Source organism: Amblyomma mixtum, chromosome 6, assembly GCF_055824585.1.
Source record: "Amblyomma mixtum isolate Tamu chromosome 6, ASM5582458v1, whole genome shotgun sequence".
Lineage (NCBI taxonomy): Eukaryota > Metazoa > Arthropoda > Arachnida > Ixodida > Ixodidae > Amblyomma > Amblyomma mixtum.
Window position 1 is genome coordinate 109299936 of NC_143017.1, and position 16146 is coordinate 109316081.

At 46.7% G+C, this 16146-nt stretch overlaps 1 protein-coding gene across 2 annotated transcripts; it reads left to right on the forward strand.

Annotated features, from left to right (window-relative positions):
- Nucleotides 1–4534: 4534 nt before the first annotated feature.
- LOC149339998 (cytochrome c oxidase associated subunit FA4L3-like) lies at nt 4535–15631 on the forward strand. 2 transcript variants are annotated; one of them, XM_089548740.1, is made up of 5 exons: nt 4535–4673; nt 10606–10686; nt 11821–11906; nt 13300–13360; nt 14674–15631. In XM_089548740.1, exons 2-5 carry the CDS (start codon nt 10618–10620, stop codon nt 14758–14760), a joined length of 303 nt encoding a protein of 100 aa, XP_089404866.1. In that variant the 5' UTR covers nt 4535–4673; nt 10606–10617; the 3' UTR covers nt 14761–15631. The 2 variants fall into 2 exon arrangements, with proteins under 2 accessions (XP_089404866.1, XP_089404867.1); XM_089548741.1 differs by having other exon boundaries at nt 10610–10686.
- Nucleotides 15632–16146: the final 515 nt, after the last annotated feature.

Genomic DNA, 16146 nt, shown 5'->3' on the forward strand with positions numbered 1-16146 from the left:
ACGTGATACATGACGTCACACCACGTGACACGATGACGTCACGACAGTGGAGAAACGGGGGCCCACCTCGCGCCGTCGCTGTGGTTGTGCGCCTCCAAATTACGCGACACGATGATGCTTCGCATTCTCCAGGCTTAACCAAGTTAAGCCTCAGCCATTTTTCAGATTTCTATCCTTATATCCCAAGCCCGGGACACTTTATCCGCGATCGATGCAGTTTAGAGCGAGATGCATGCAAACAGGAGTCAGTGGATATTTATTCATATCTTGTGATGCATGCGGTAGCTTTGAAATCAAGAAATACAGATTACACTGCACAGCTGTTTATGTATACCACGATGTAATTAGCAGAGGGTTTTAGCATACCGGAAACGCACTAGCGTAGACGTGTACCGGCTTACGGGACCCCGGCTGTTGACGCGCACTGGGCTCGCCCGGCCCCATCCATGCCACTGCGCATGCGCAGGATACGCCCGTCAAACCTGTATACGTCTACGCTGGTACGTCTCCGCTATGCTGGAAGCCTCTATTTCTGACAGAGGCATGCTCTCAGATCGACAACGGACAAATATGTGTCCATAGTTCTACTGATTTCATCAGATAATTTTTTTAATGCAGTGAATTACCTAACATCAGCCTTCCTTTTCGCAGTACGTGCTATTTTAGTGGACCCGTCCATTTTTTTATTGATATTTGAGGTCTACGGTAATTTAAGGTCTATATACGAGCAATAATCGCATTTACTGCAAAATATAACTTTACACTCTCGCCTTTTCAAAGCGAGTTGCGACCAGTGGCTGCAACACGTTAAGTATAGTATTTATACAAGCTGTTCTAACTTCTCCCACCCTACTCATTTCTCCTAATGGCGCAACCAATTGACTATCTAACACTACCCAAAGACAGACACCGTTAATACCTGCACTCCCTAACTCTTCCTAGCGCCCTCCCCAAATTGCAGTTCTGCGTAAGATTCTCACGTCGAGCCACGGCTGTGCAATGCCTATAACTACATTCATATATACTCCCAGGCAGCTGCTTTCGTTGTCGGCGATAACGAGTAGCACTTCCTCGCGCACATGCAGTCGCTGTAACCAGCCCATAACACCCCTTCACGAGACGGGAGCCGGAAACACAATATCCTGCGGGTTGACAGGGATCAGATTTAACACTTCCACGCCTCGTTAGCGATAGACGCCAATATCCTGCCCCAAAGTAGCGACCCTGAGGCTTCGGTCCTCTTTCCCTGAACAAACGGGCATCGATTACCCCCCCCCCCCCCCCCTCCTCCCCGCTGACCCACTTACAGCCCCGACATGCACTGCTTGCTGAAAGGTCGGATGGGACGGCGAACCCTGATTGTTGCACTCGCTGACAAATGCTTATGTTTCCGCCATTTGTGGACCAACGCAGCAACAATGCTCCCGCGCTGCCATAGCAACGGCGCGCGTAATGGAAAGGATCTGGGACAAGAATGCACGACAACTCTAGGATGCCAATAAAGGGTGATGTCGTGTGCACAGAGCGAGCGCCAGTATTACGGCTAAAATTTCGCAAAGTTAGTTTTTGGCATGCTCGTATGAGGTGAAAATCATTCGCATAAATGCCCAGGAAGATGATGTGAAACGGCGGATAACACTGAGTCCTGAAAAGAAGCTGCATCGTAGCAACAAGCATAAAATCTAGTCTTATTAGATAAGGCTGAACTTAATTGAAAACAATGTGAATGCCGCAGCTAGCTCGACTCTGTCACCATCAGCATTTTATACTCCGTCAGCATTACTGGGCACTAACGCTGATTTTTATTTCCTCGTGGCTTAAGTGCAGTTCTTGTTCTATGTATTTTGAGCGCACAATATGAACAGTCAGCGGAAACGAAGCCTCAACTGCTAGCCCAGCGAGTTCAAATGAGGCTCCTCTTCCTCTCCTTGCTCGTTTTGTGTTGTCATGAATCCCGCCCTTTCTGCCCTCGCTCTTTCATTTATTTCGAACGAGTTAAGATCGGAAAACATCATTACAGACATTAGAAACTATGCTGACAGTTTTTAAATATATATACAGGAATGCACAAGGTGTTTAAAAAGACACTGAAGTCAATCTGAAGTTTGTCTGCATCGATAAATTTCCGCGTTCTTATCACAGTGACCACTCTTAATGAAAATGAAGTTTTCAGCTGTCGAAAGCTATATGTAAGCTATAGAAAAGGTCAGAAAAATAAATATAGGTGTCGTCATGCATCGCAACCCGATTTCTCAAAGTAAGTTTCCCGTGTGCGTGGATACAGGTTTTAACGCCGATCCCTGAGGCCAATCTTCACCACCATTTCCTTCAGGAGCTCGTTCACGGAGTATTTTTCGATGTTAACTTACGCGTTCGAATCGAGTGTAGGGGGAATTTTTAAATGCAATTTTTCCAAGTAATAACGGTGTCTTTCGCTACCGGCCAAACGTCAACATACCCAGGAAGAGCTATATATGGAATCGATTTTTGCAAAGAATAATTATTGAACAGAGCTTTCCTTTGCGTTCCATTAAATGCGCCTTCTCGAAACGGAAGCAAAGATGCCGCGCTGAGCACAGGTCACGACCGTGCCGTCGCCGTTTATACACTGACTTTTCATCAAAGAATACAGCCAGTCGTGCGGAGTTGCCCCACGGGTGACTGGGTGCCGCGCCTGGGGCCCAATTCAAGGTGCGGTCGATGCGTCCTTGGGCAAAGGTCCCCATCGCAAGCATATGGCATATGGCGTGATCGCGTGCAGCCATCGTTGGGGATACAAGACACATGGGAGGACGACGAACGCTGTCGACGGCTGTGTGTCGAGGAGCGACCGTAACTCTGCTGCTTGTGCAAACGCTCGACGAAAAACCAACACATGGGCACGCGAGGTTGCTCAAGTTTAGAAACGTCGGGGCAACTGCAGTTTGTCTAAACATGTGCGACGGTAAACTATGCAAGCTCTTTTAACAACCCGCTGACGGCCACACAGTGCGAGTTTCTTGGCAGAGTAAACTGCACGTTCTCGGGGCCGGGGTGCAGTCACGGCTGCTTTCTCAGCGGAACTTTGTTGCGAAGGAGGGTGTAGCAGCGCAGATCGCTTAGCTCACGTCTGCGCGAGAGCAATAACGAAATAGCTTGCTGGCATGTGACCGGGGCGTTCAGCTAAAGGTAGCAAACGGCAACTTGTGAGTGTTGAAGCGACGACGGCTCCTTTACCCTGCCAGTCTTGGTTTTCACTGCTTCCACTATCATTATCGTCATCATCATCATCGTCAGACTAACTACGCCCTCTGCTATAAAGTATAAACTGCTTATGAGCTGTAGCAGAACTTCTCATGCTTTCTAAGATGCCAAAACGTCATTTAAGAACTGAAGCTTCTTGCTTATTGTTGTCATAGCAACAGTCACAAACAGGCCCACATTCAGTATGACTCCTAAGACACTGGTGGACATTCATGACAGCGTTAGAATACTGCGTTCAACAGGTGTATTAGTGGGAATTGCCTGTTTCAATACGTTCTTCGTTTTGTTGGCCGTGGACGGCAACATGAGCCACATCGTCGTAAAATCTGCAAGGAGTTAAACCATGGTGAAACATTTAGCACAGATCTCAAGAGTTCTTCACGAAACGCCTCCTGAAGGCAAAATGTGCTTAGTTTGTATACTTGCACAAGGACAGATCCTAAGAAAACACCACGGAAACATTTTGGCTACGAAGCATTCCAGTTCCTCCCCGCGGACCGATACGTTCAGCCGAAAGCAAAAACTGCCCAATACCAAAAGCGGCCGTCCTGACATTCGTCAGTGCACTCGCATTCAATTCATGGATACGTGAAATGAGCTCCTGAAGTGCCTTCCTTATTGCCAGAAAGTAAACTTGTGATGTTATTCTGTGCTAAATTCTGTTCCTTACTTCCTTAATACTTATCGTACAGAAATTTTAGACGGTATTTGTCTATTTCCTTTCTTTGTGCGGCCTCTGAAAAATCCCAACTCGTGTGAAAAGCATACTACAGGGAACAGCGAAGGTCACAATCGCAAGTGAATTTCTGCCTGTGACCAATCTGCATTACTTGCTAATACCTCGTCCCCTTATACGAGCGCACTTCATCGAGCAGTAACCTCAAATATATTTCTTAACAGAGCGTTGCGAGCCTAGAATAGACAAATATGTTTTCGCACTGTGGTCGCATATTTCAAGCACAATAGCTTTCATGTGCAGGACAGAAAACACTTTTGTGGCGGTACTATTCTTACCGAGGGGACATATCGCTCGAAAATTGCTCATCAGTGCCGATATATGCTATTGCATTGGTCAGCGACCGTCCGATATCGGAACGCGCTTTGTTTCAACCCCTCGCCCCTGTTCGCTGACAGTACTCGGGCGAGCGATTAGCGGAGAGCTCATCCCGTTGGCAGGGGCAGCTGCAACCCGTCCGCATGCAGCACTTCCGCTTTTACGCCCTCCGCAGATGATTCAGGGGCAAGGCCTACGGAAACCGTTTCCTACTCTCGTTGCAATTCCCTTTGCTATCAACAGTCTGCCCACGGACGCCTTTCCTCTCCCTTGTTTGCCCAAGGCGGAAAATCGTGCACACTTGTTTTCGATTCCTGAGCGCGGTCGTACCTCGCGTGAACGACAGTTCAGACTCTCATCTTAGCGGCTTTGTCAGGTGAGTCCTTCGCTAGACTACGAGGCTTTAGAAGTTTTCGTCCGGCCTTTTTTTTATCCTTTTCTCAAAGAGCTTTCTGCGCATGACATACTTTTATGAAGTTCAAAAACTTGTATTTCTAAACACATAAAAAAAAAACTTCGGAAAGGGGTTGGTGTAGTCAGAGGCCTGCCTATACAGATTTCGTGGAACTTGTGTTTTGCTCGTGATCTCCGCTAGTATGAGTGTCTTTGTCGATCATGGCCTGAATCTACGAGCCATATACGCGCCGTAACGTCGTTTGTTAGCTTAGCTTATCCCTCGCGCTTTCCAATGCTGGCCCTTCCCTATGTTGTATACCCTGTGAACAGTATGTGCTGCTAAGCTGTCCACATAAGGTACTGGGTGGTGCTGATGAGCTGAAGGTGCCCCGAGTGTGGTTATCTTGAACCTTCCGTAACTATAATAAATCACGAAGTCTTGGAACGAAGAATTATGTAGGTTAATTGGGAGAGTTGCACAAGTGGCACAAGTGTTTCAAAAGCACTTTGCTTATGACAATGCATAAATATACGGCTGGTATTCTGAGAGAAGTTGCTGCACAAGTGTACTATATTCTGATGAGCATGTGGAAAGAAACGCGCCCCAGCCATAAGCAGCGTAAAAGCTGTGATGTCGCATATTTGTTCACGAATTTCAAGCTCCTCTAAGACTACTCTGTATATTGCTTCTTCCGTTGCTTTCCGCTCAATCGTTCAAGCATTGTGAACGCAGATAGTCAACATAAGAAGCAAGTGCTTTACATACGAATAACTAAAACCCCGCGCTGACGGATCTATTCGCGCTATGGAGGATTATTGCGGGATATTGCTACTATTTTTTAAAAGAATAGCTGTTCAGAACACAGTCCCGCTCCAAGCGTCTGCACTCCGTGGTGGACTTCAAATTCTCCGCCCCCCCCCCCCCCCCCCCCCTCTTTCGTCGGTATCTCTAAAGGCGGCCAGCCCACCCTACTGAAATGTGTACAGGTTTGAATGGGTCAACAAATAGAACTAGGGCACATTTGTTTACCTTCATAGGGTTAACGTCCCAAAGCGAGCCAGGCTTCGAGCGACGCCGTATAATTTCGCTCCGGATAATTTCGGCTGACATCATACAGTACACGGGCCTCTAGAATTTCGCCTCTAGTCTAGCCGCCTAGTTCGCGCTGTACCTAACCGACGATGGATTTCGCCTCTATCGAAATGCGACCGCCGCGGCCGGGATCGAACCCCTGACTTTCCTGTAGTGTGCGATGTCAGTGCACGTTAAAGATCAGCAAGTAGTCGGAATTATCCAGCGCCCTGCAATACAGCGTCGCTCGAAGCCTGAATCACTTGGGGACGCTAATCCTATAAAGGCGAACCACATCTGTTCTAATCCTATTTGCTAACCTATTCAAACATATGCACATCTTTCAATAGGGCAGCCAGCTCGCTCGGCTGCGCGCGCTTTCCACGCCCTCGAGCGGCCGAGTCACGATAACAATCGTTCTAATGTGTATGTGTTATTAAAATATTGGTTATAACGATGCAAACGACATTCTGCCTTGAAGTTTCATAGCATACCGTTTAATATACAGGAGGAGAAGTTTTAACAGCTGGAATCATTAGGCTGATAGCAAAAAAGATGGCTTTTTGGCAATGCGCATTTGCTGTCCATTGTTCGACGGTTTAATATGACTAGTTTGGTGGCTCCGACAGGACAGGCCTTTTTTTTTTTTTTTTCATCGACATATTGTGCAAGCTTATGGTGGGGAATGTATAAAGTGGGTCTTATGCGGCGAGGTGTTATAGGCTCCACTAGTTTCCATGCGTTCTCTGTGGAAAACAGACCATTAACACTCGCTGTCCAAGGTAAACAAAAAAAACAAAAAAACAAGTTAACCTTCGCGGAGGATAAGGTTTCCTTCCACGATGTAAGGTCGCGGAAATACCTATCTGCTGTGCACATTCTAGGCGCACCTTGATAACGCTATTTTTGCAATCTCCGCTTGGAAAATGACATCGCGCGTTTCAAACAACAGCCTATTCCCGTCTTCTGCGGCCAACACTCACAAAATTTGCGGTGCACAAAGTTTTTTCCTCACCGGCTTAAAGCATTATTCAGCGAAATCCGTTACAGAATTTGGTTTCAGCCATTTAGTCTAATCCCACCCTTTCTCATTTCCCTCCTCCCCTTCCCCTGGCATTTTTCCTCTCCCTCCGCTCCCCTGAACATGGAGAGGGCAATTTTCCTGTCTCTACCCACCTGCCACGGTTGGCAGGTGGTGGCCATTGAATTTAACTGAATGAAATTAAATTAATTCACTAAAAATGAAGGTCTTACGGCTGGCGCTGTAGATTCCAGTGTAGAATGCAGTGCCATATGGATAAACCAAAGCTAAAAAATCTTTCGCTGTAAAAATGGCAGGGCCCTACATCTGCTACACACTAACTGCTACGCACCGGCTACACTCAATTAGGTGCAGCAAGTGGAGGTGATAAAATGTTTCCCTAGCTTCTTCTTGTTGGTTGCATAGGGGCAAGACGAGCGATTGTAAGGGACGCAAGGAAGAAAAATGAAACTGACCGGTCGCTGGACAAGGTTTGCAGACTGCTGATGCTCAGGGCACCTGAAATCGGTGGGAAAAAAACGTCTCGGACTTGTGGTTATATGCGCAGGCGGCGAGATTTCGCGAGCTGCACCCTCGCGCCTTACTGATCCGACCACTGAAACACTCCGAGGAGAGACACGTAGTGTATGCATATCCAACCTCTGGCAGTCGCTTCATCGATATTGCTCACCAAACGAGTAAACAATAGAGCGAACATGAAGCCACGCGCGTGCGAGCCATAGGCACGTGCATATTATAATGCATAGTAATAATCGACGCCTAAAACCGGCAGCTGCTGCGCCTATTGACTCGTTGCAGACCCAGTAACTCTGCATGTGGCGGGACAGCCATTCTTGGCTCTGCCCACACTCGCCACTTTTCAATCGTCGTAGCCCTGCGCAGCATGTCGTTAAATTGTAGGCGACATACAGATGCTTACTATTGCGGATTGTTGTCGCGAGTGCATTAGAGCGCTGCCATTTATTAATGTGAACGAGCAAAGGAAGCAGTTTTTTCTGCGCGCGCACTTCGGCACAAGAGGGGATAATTATTACGGAAAGTTGCCGGGTTCGTTGGTACATGATTTCAACGAAAGCAGCGCGCAAAAGACTGTACCGAGAATAGGAGACACGCTGTGTGAGTTCGTGTTTCCTAATCTCGGTCCAGTTTTTCCGCGCTGTTTTCCCTGAAAGGAGATATTTATTTAACTACTGCCTTTCTAAGTGCTTACATTTAGTTTGTTTTAACTTTATATGAATATTAGCGTGGTCGGGACATATCACTGATTTCTTGTTCACGTAGGGTTCATTCTTATATTATTGTACGCGAATCCGACGGTGGCTTTGTGCTATGTTTGCAGAGGTCGAATTTATCCGGAACAAATGCTGCAGATTTCGCCAGCCCAAATCCTCCTTGCCCGCGGCGGCCTTTTTTCTGCCGCAAAAAGTAAACAAGAAGCAAAGACAGCAGGCAGCTGTCGGCGTGCGCAGTCGTCACGTAGGCCGTGATGGATGCTTCCTGGCGTGAGGTGCACGTCGACAGTTGAGTATGTCTGAAAAGGGCGGGGCTGAGGAGTCGAACACCGAAGACAGAACGTCGAGGCGTTGACGGCATTGAACTTGAGAGCGTCATCTCAGAGGCGCTGACAGCCTTGCCGCGAAAAAAAAAGCGCGGGAGCGCTTCGTTCGCGCGCCTTCATCGCTGGCTGTGCGGCCGACCAGCTGGGGAAGCGTTGTGGGTGGCGGCGGCGTTTTCACTCGAGCGTGGTCTATTTCGGTCCGGCGCTGGCCTGCTCTGTTGACTCTGTGTTCATCCTCTTCGGAAGTTTGGGGCACGTGTTTTAGACCTGACTCTGACGGCCCACAAGTTCGGTACTACTTCAGAGTTGTGAAGCGCGAGTCGGGGGAGGTTCGCGTTCCATCGCCGCTCCGAAGTTCCACAAGGTACACCGCGCTTTTTCTCTTTCCAGATTTATTGGCCTTCATTTGATCACTTGTAGAAAGTCGAGATTTTGATCGCTACCTTTTCTTCAGTTAGATCTGCGATGAAAATTCTAACAAGTTTTGGTTATATGCCCTGCTATGCTATCTCGAAGACGTTCTTTATTTTCTTGCGAGATGGTTACAGCTAGTGCCAAGAATAAAAAAAAGTTTGTAATATGGTATCGTAACCGCGCTGCTTTGGTTCTAAATTTCCAAAACTCGCACCAGTGAAAACTTCTCGTACGGTACGGTATCGATCCCCTTGCACCCTTCACGCCTTGCTGTTCTAGCTCTCACATCCATCATTATTGTCCAGTTTCTGAGCGAAGTTATTGCTGCGTAGGTGTGTAGTCGCTTCCTCTGGCCACTCAGAACGTATCTCTTTATAGCGCAGAAACTGGGTTGCGTGGCTGCCCCTAATGGTTCCTTTTAGTAGCAAGCGCTGTGCTATACTGATAAGTGCTTAGCGCAAAAGCTTCCCTGTGCGAGCTTTAAAGTGGATAACGGTCAAGTCGCTTTGTTACTAAGCCGGCGTCGGAATTCGAGTCAAACGTAATTTTGCGTTTCAAGGACGCGCTAAATAGTTTCCGACTGGCCATTTGGAAGGGCTATGAACGGGCGACCATGGAGAGTGGTGCTTTGGAGTACTAAAAGGACAACGTTTTTACAGTACAGTTAGAGCTATGTTATGCAATGTAAATTCTCTCTCGATACGCATAAGCAGGAGCTTCTTAAAGCAAGCGGCTCTCTGCCTAATCCCCTCTGCCTACCCTTGTAGTACAAACCCTGCTGTTGGCTTGTGAACACCTCTTCTGCTACCGCAAGCGCACTACATAGGTCTAGGACGTCGTCATTACTTCATGCAGCTTTTTTTTTTTTTTACGAACAAGCTTCCTACACGCGTGGCCACTGGCTCTTCGGGCCTACACAAAAATTTCTTCCATGTTTTTTCTTATTTACTCGAAAACAGTTGTGCAGTCAGAGCCCGTGAATTTTCGAAGGAAGGAGGCTTGCCAGATTAAACTTTTAACTGTGTTCTCTGGACTGCTTTAATATATTCGAAATTAAAGTAAACTCGTCATAAAATATCGGCTGGATGAATACCCTTTTGATATTCGCAAAAAGAGCATTTTATTCCTTGTTATCCGTCTACAGCCAATTTTCATGGGTGGGCTTGGAGACTTAAAGAATTTTTAAGGAGCTCATCCCTGATGTGAGCAGCGCTGAAGAAATAACTGCATGCTTTTCATCTGCCATCATTGTAGAGTTTACGACGGCTTTCAGAAGCAGAAAAGACCCAGAATGGGGCTGTGTAATCAGGGACCTCGTGCATAAGACAGGGGAACTAAAAGGGTCAATTGCTTGCACCGACTTTTTCCTGGTTCGGAGTAGAAAGTGAAATTTTAAGTCTCTATTCAGGATTATTCTTGCATCACGAAACTTTTTAGTGCGCACAATGCGCAGAAACGAATCTCCGTACTTGCGAACGAAGCTGCTGCATAAGAGTATTCTGTATATATCCTTTACGCTTTATTCATGAGCGCACTTAATGTTTTCCTTCAGAGTCTGGTACGGACTTTGAGTTCGGCTCGTGGTACTTGTTCCGTCCCGAATCAATAAACCAAGAGGCAGCCTGTTATTATACAGCGTCTCTAGCTTGAAATTGAGATAAGTGTAATGGTAACGGATGCATGCTGGGATGGACAAAAACAGGCCGGTACGAGTACGGAAATCCATCGAGCTCATGTAATGAAAATGCTACCTTCATCGAAATTCCCAGGGCTTATAAAGATGGCCGTCATGTTTGCTTGTGCCCCTCTACTTTTTTTTTTTTCAGACAGACACGACCATGGATAAAATAAAGGACCCCGAAAAGTTGAAGATCGTTGGACTCAAGACCTTCAGAACTCACAAGGAGGTACGATAATGACTTCGATTATTTGGACGCGTAATATCACGCGCGCAGCGTCCCCAGTTTTTGAAGTTAAACATCAATGAAAAGTTATCGAGAAATAAAATAGAACTGCGAGAATACAAACCTAAATAAGTCTGGTGCTTGTATCTGTAGCCTTGTCTTTCGAACTTCTCGATGAAAAGCTCTGTACACCTGTACACCTGTTCTTCTGTTTAACAGCAGAAGAAACGCCTACACACGCCGGCGCAGTATGAGTGTTCTTGGCGTGTAGTTTTTCGCACTCTGCGAAGTTTTACGATGTGCCCTAATTAGCCACACGAGCAGAGTTATTTTCGAGCTTCACCTGGTTTCGCGGTGGCAATTAGAACGTGATGACGTCCAACTTGATTGTCCAACTTGATTGTCCAACCCTCTGTTCTAATCGATTAGTGGAGATTCCACTCGTTTTCCGTGCGCCGTTAAAGAATACGAAGAAAAAAGATTTATAGAAGCCCGATCAGTTCTATTAAAGCATGATCGTCACTGTGCGAAGACAAGTCTGATGTGCGCTGTTTCAATATTGGAAGGAGGAGCACTGTTCTTGGGAACAATAAATAGTTTTTATATCACGACATAACTGCCAGCATCGTAACGTCCCCACATCTTCTAAATCGACATAACAGGGCATCTCCGCCTCGCAAAAGAAAAAGGGCGCTTTCCCAGAATAGTGTCTATTATTTATTTATGAGCAGGAGTGCTCGCCGCGGGAACGATGAAAGAAATTACGACTCACTTGTTGTCTCACGCTGTTTAGCATTATAGTCTTAGCATTGTGCATTGCTGTTAGGGCTATGTTCAGTCTCAACACTGCGTAAATGCACAAAACGTGTTTAGTTGGTCGTCATTTCAAATACAATGCCAAAGTCGCCTGTCAGGCTGAACGTTTTGTCCGGGGGCTCCGAGGCAATAGAGGAAACAATCATAAGAACATTAACCGCAGGCAAACACACATGATAGCTATTATAAACGTTCAGAGCCTTGAGCGTTGTACTGCCATCGCATAGCTAAAAAGCTTGAGTGTTTTTGTTTTTTTTTAGACACAGTGACAAAACCAAGAATGGAAAAGGATCTAACTTAGACGCTCTATTTTCGTTGCAGGTGCTTCCCCTTGTAGTGATCATGAGTATTGCCACAGTCGGTTGCCTGGGCTTCTGCTGCTACTCGATGATGAAGCCGGATGTGATGTAAGTTCAAGATTCGTATTCCTGTGAATAAAACATGAAACGTTTCAGTTTTTTTTCACCGCACAACCCTAATCCGGCGGTGCCCGTACTGCTTGCTTGTTTTTGACGGCTTCCTGCAGGGGTCGCGTGGCCTGAATGGATTTTAGAATTAACATGATAAATTTTAGCAAGGTTTCCAGCTTAGCGCATTAATTGGCGAACGCTGACTGGTATTGGCTGATTGGCCCTCCACCTTCCACTGTAGCCGCCCTCTGGGTTCTTCCCGTGGCCGCCACGTTCCGGCCTCTCCCTCCTATCCCCTATAAGTGGAGAGGAGGGTTTCCACCTCTCCACTTTCCTCCTGCTAACCTTGGCAGGTGGATGACAGGTGAATGACAGGTGGAAGGTAGCAGGTGGTGTGCATAACACTACAATGCCAGACGCTACCTTTTCTTCACGATGGGGCTTCTAATGATAACACATTATAAAGAATGCATAACACGACGAAAAGTGAATGTACAGAAATTAAGCGATGTGTGGTTTGTGATGTTTTATCGTCCCGAAGCGACACAAGGGCTATAAGGTACGCCATGGTGCACTGACATCCCACAGCACACGGGCGATTTTCCATTTCGCCTCCATATAGATTCGGCCGCCGCTGCCGCGAATCAATCCTGCGACCGTGGAATAAGCAGCTGAACGCCAAAGCCGCTGAGCCACAGAAGGCGGTTAGAGTACAAAACTGGAAATTTCACTCGAGCTTATAATACCAATTACTCTTGTGCTTCATTTTTCGCACTGTTAAGGCGCATGAAGAGAATTGGATATTTAAATCGCTCAAAGTGACCTCAAGGCGGCTTTGTATTTTTGCGTCAATGGCAGATTTAAGATCCCCCGAATCCCAAAGGAAAAAGAAAGCGTGAAACTTTAGGTAGAACAGTCGTGTTGAACTCCATTTTTTCGATGAAAAAAGTACAAGAAATACATAGTTCAAATGGCACCGCAATTTAACGTTTTAGCTTGTGAAGTGTCACTAAAGGCCTCATTGCTTTGTTATTCAGCTCTCTTTGGACGACGTCCAAAACATGCCTTTTTTTTTGCTTTGAGGTTTGGTTTTACACATGCAAATTAATGCGTTTTATCCGGCCGTGGCCGGAGAATAGATTTGTTTAATGCGCTGATACACTGTATTCTCTAAATGCCAAGCCCCCGCAACGAGTTCCCCATCTTAAAGGAAGCGCCCTGAATAAATTAAACTCCCTTGCTCTCACAGGAGTGCCAATGCATGCTTTGTTTATCGCGCTACGGTGCTTCCTGGCACTAAAATAATTCTGTTCATGCGCAGCGTTTTCTTCCTTCGTTCGTCAGTGTTTTATCAGCCGCTTACTCGACGGATTTCTTTTGCGAAATGCAGGTGCAGCAGGAAAAATCCCATCCCATCCTGGATGCGATACAGCGCCGACAGGAGACAAAAGGTAAGCCTGCTGCAAAACGTAAACCACGCCGCTTTGAGCTGTAGAACGGCAGTTGAACGCTAATTCCACAATGGAGGATGGCTATAGGGGCACTACTTGGCTGTTCCTAAAGATGAAAGTGTCAATTTCTAGTAGCATCAGCTAATTAGTCAGCCGCGCACTTGTAGTTCAGATTTTGTTCTCGCTTTTGTCTAGGTCCAAATGGTTGTCGCCGGTAACTTTCGGTTACGTAATGCAGCAACCGAAAAGCCGCCCGTGCGGCGCAGGCTTCTTGCAGATTTTGACTTCATAGCTTCCTGGGCAATTTTATTTTTATTTCTTTTTTATTTGCTCACGCTACTTTGTGTTAGTGAATCCTGCAGGGTGTGGTACTGAAGCCTGCTCTGCAGGAATCGTACTGCGCCTGATATGAGCACCTATGCTGAGTTTCAGGCAAGCATGAAATACACTGCAGGAAAGGCCAGCTTCGCCAGCTACTGCTCAAGCTGAGCAGCGCGCTTAGTTTCCCAGGCTGCTTTCTTAGCTTTGGGGGCCGCCGCCACCAGCGCTTCTCTTTACAGCGTAGAGCGTGCTAAGTGTCCCTTTCGCTTTTGATGCTTTGCGCACTGCTGCATACAACTGCTTCTCGTTTTCTTGCTGCGGCAGTACGCTGAGCGTCCCTCGCTGCTGGACGCGCCTTAGCGCGCGCCTATTGTTCTGCGGCCTTGGCAACGCGGACGGCCACCGTAGCCGCCTTCTCACCTTCGTGTGTGGCTGCATAAGCTGCCGCTGATGAAACAGTCAAACTTCCTTTTTCTTGACTAATCCGGCTTTATTGTGTACGCTTAACCATAGCTCCAGCGCTGTTGTCGGCGAGCGCAGAGCAAACGTTTGAAGGATAACTTACGCCATTCAAAACACATAGCGGGAAGCGTTTCGGAGGTACAACACAAAAATGCAGCTTCATGCAGTGTCTCGGATATGCCGCTCGCTGCAGTGGCGGGTTTACGCTTCTGAACTAGAAGGAATAACTTCCAGAGAGCAGCGATGTTTTTCAGGAGCTGCTCTTGCTTGTTAGCATCACATAAGGTTTTCGCGGGTAGGGTGATTTGGTTTTGCATTGATGTGAAGTGCGGAAGACGATGAAGAAAAGGCATAAAGGAAAAAAAAAACTGCAGAAGCTGTCTCAAACTTTGAATAGTTAATCGTTTTCGATCGGCACATTTTGTCCCGCTGCGTTTTTTCTTGTTATACGTTTCCGTCGACTTCTTTCGCTCTGAGTTTACACCAGTTACAGATAAGTTTCTCACGTCTCTGGATCGCTTCTATTACAGATCTACACGTCGGACAAGGACTGGAAACTGGACGAGCGGACCACTGAGGTGGAGAAACTGCGCAAGGAAATTGGATCTACCCGCTAAGCACGTTGCGAGTCCACGGGGCCACTTCGCGAGCATGGCAGGATTGTGCTGTGCTCGCGTTACATTGTGTAGGTTGTGACTGCTGCGACCAAAAAATTTAGGCTTTATCCGGTTTAACCTTACTTCCTGCTCATTATAAAATTACGCTGGTACTCTGTGTTCGATTTTTCGCTGCAAATTTCTTCTTTTTGATTGGATGAGATGTTGGTCGTGGATTAAACTGTCGCTAAAGGCACGGCTTCAGGTATTCAAGGTATACCAGAACCACAGCGTGTCCTCTTTTCTCAGGGTGGCTACAGAAGCGAAAGTGTCTGTTATTTAACTTATTCCTTGTTCACAAATTTTTTTTTTTCTGCGGTATGTAAGAGTTTGGAGATCACATTTATGTTAGAGTATCGTTGAGAGCTTACGCGTTAGGCTTGATGGCCAGAAGAATTTCATGTTCACGGAAGAAAAAATTGCCGAGCATCTGTTGTTTATTTGTTTTTAAACATTATATTAGTGTCCCCCGATAAGTCATGAAGAGCACACACATGTAGCTTAATATCCTCATTACAGCATGTTTATGTGCATCTACACATTCCTCTCAATGGGAGATGTCATGTATTCAGTGCTATCTACATAGTGACACAATCACTCTTATTCTGAAGAAAAAAATTATCGTAAAAAATGCACGAACTACTGCCTTGAAAGACTCCTTTCACATGATGTTATCTCTGCACACGTATGCGTCTGGACCAAAGTACCATTGAAATGTTCTGCAAAGGTTACAAATGTTGACGTTGTTGTCGTGTTGTAGTGATGCTGCCATTTACTACATGTTGTATACGTCTGCAAAGAGTAATAAAATCTCCTTTGTAGACAACTTCGATCAACAGTCTGTTGATTTAGAACTTGGCAGGAGGGCCTCCTTTGAGGGGCATCATCCGACTATAGTGTATTCCATGGTGGAATAGTCGCATAGCGATGCGACACAGCGGCCATGGGAGAGACTGCATCCAGCGCTCGTTTTCACTCTCTCTCTCTCTCTCTCTCTCTCTGGGAAAAAAGGAGGAGGGCCATGCAGAACTTGAGTGCAGAGGATACAAGAACCGAACAGCAACGAAAAGAACATAGAAAACGCAGGGCGAATCCGACACAAGTGGCACGGCTCTTCACCAGGCCAGCCGCGAAAAACTTATGAGCAAGGCACCATTGGCAACAAGGCGCAGAGGGCGAATACTATTTGGAGGCACCGAGGAGCGATGCGGAAAGCTAACGCGGGTCATGCTGTGAAACTGGTCTACATGGGAGAGGGGGGGGGGGGGGGGGGGGGTTTACAAGCATTGTTTGCAGGAAGGGTATAGGGGAAGGTTGTTCCTCGTTTGGGGGCTATAGCTCATGAGG

What these genes read in the sequence shown, in the direction of transcription:
- LOC149339998 (XM_089548740.1), top strand. Translation starts at nt 10,618, where the DNA reads ATGGATAAAATAAAGGACCCCGAAAAGTTGAAGATCGTTGGACTCAAG. An exon ending in CCTTCAGAACTCACAAGGAG is followed by an intron (nt 10,687 to 11,820) that starts GTACGATAATGA and finishes TTTTCGTTGCAG; the next exon opens with GTGCTTCCCCTTGTAGTGAT. An exon ending in GCGCCGACAGGAGACAAAAG is followed by an intron (nt 13,361 to 14,673) that starts GTAAGCCTGCTG and finishes CTTCTATTACAG; the next exon opens with ATCTACACGTCGGACAAGGA.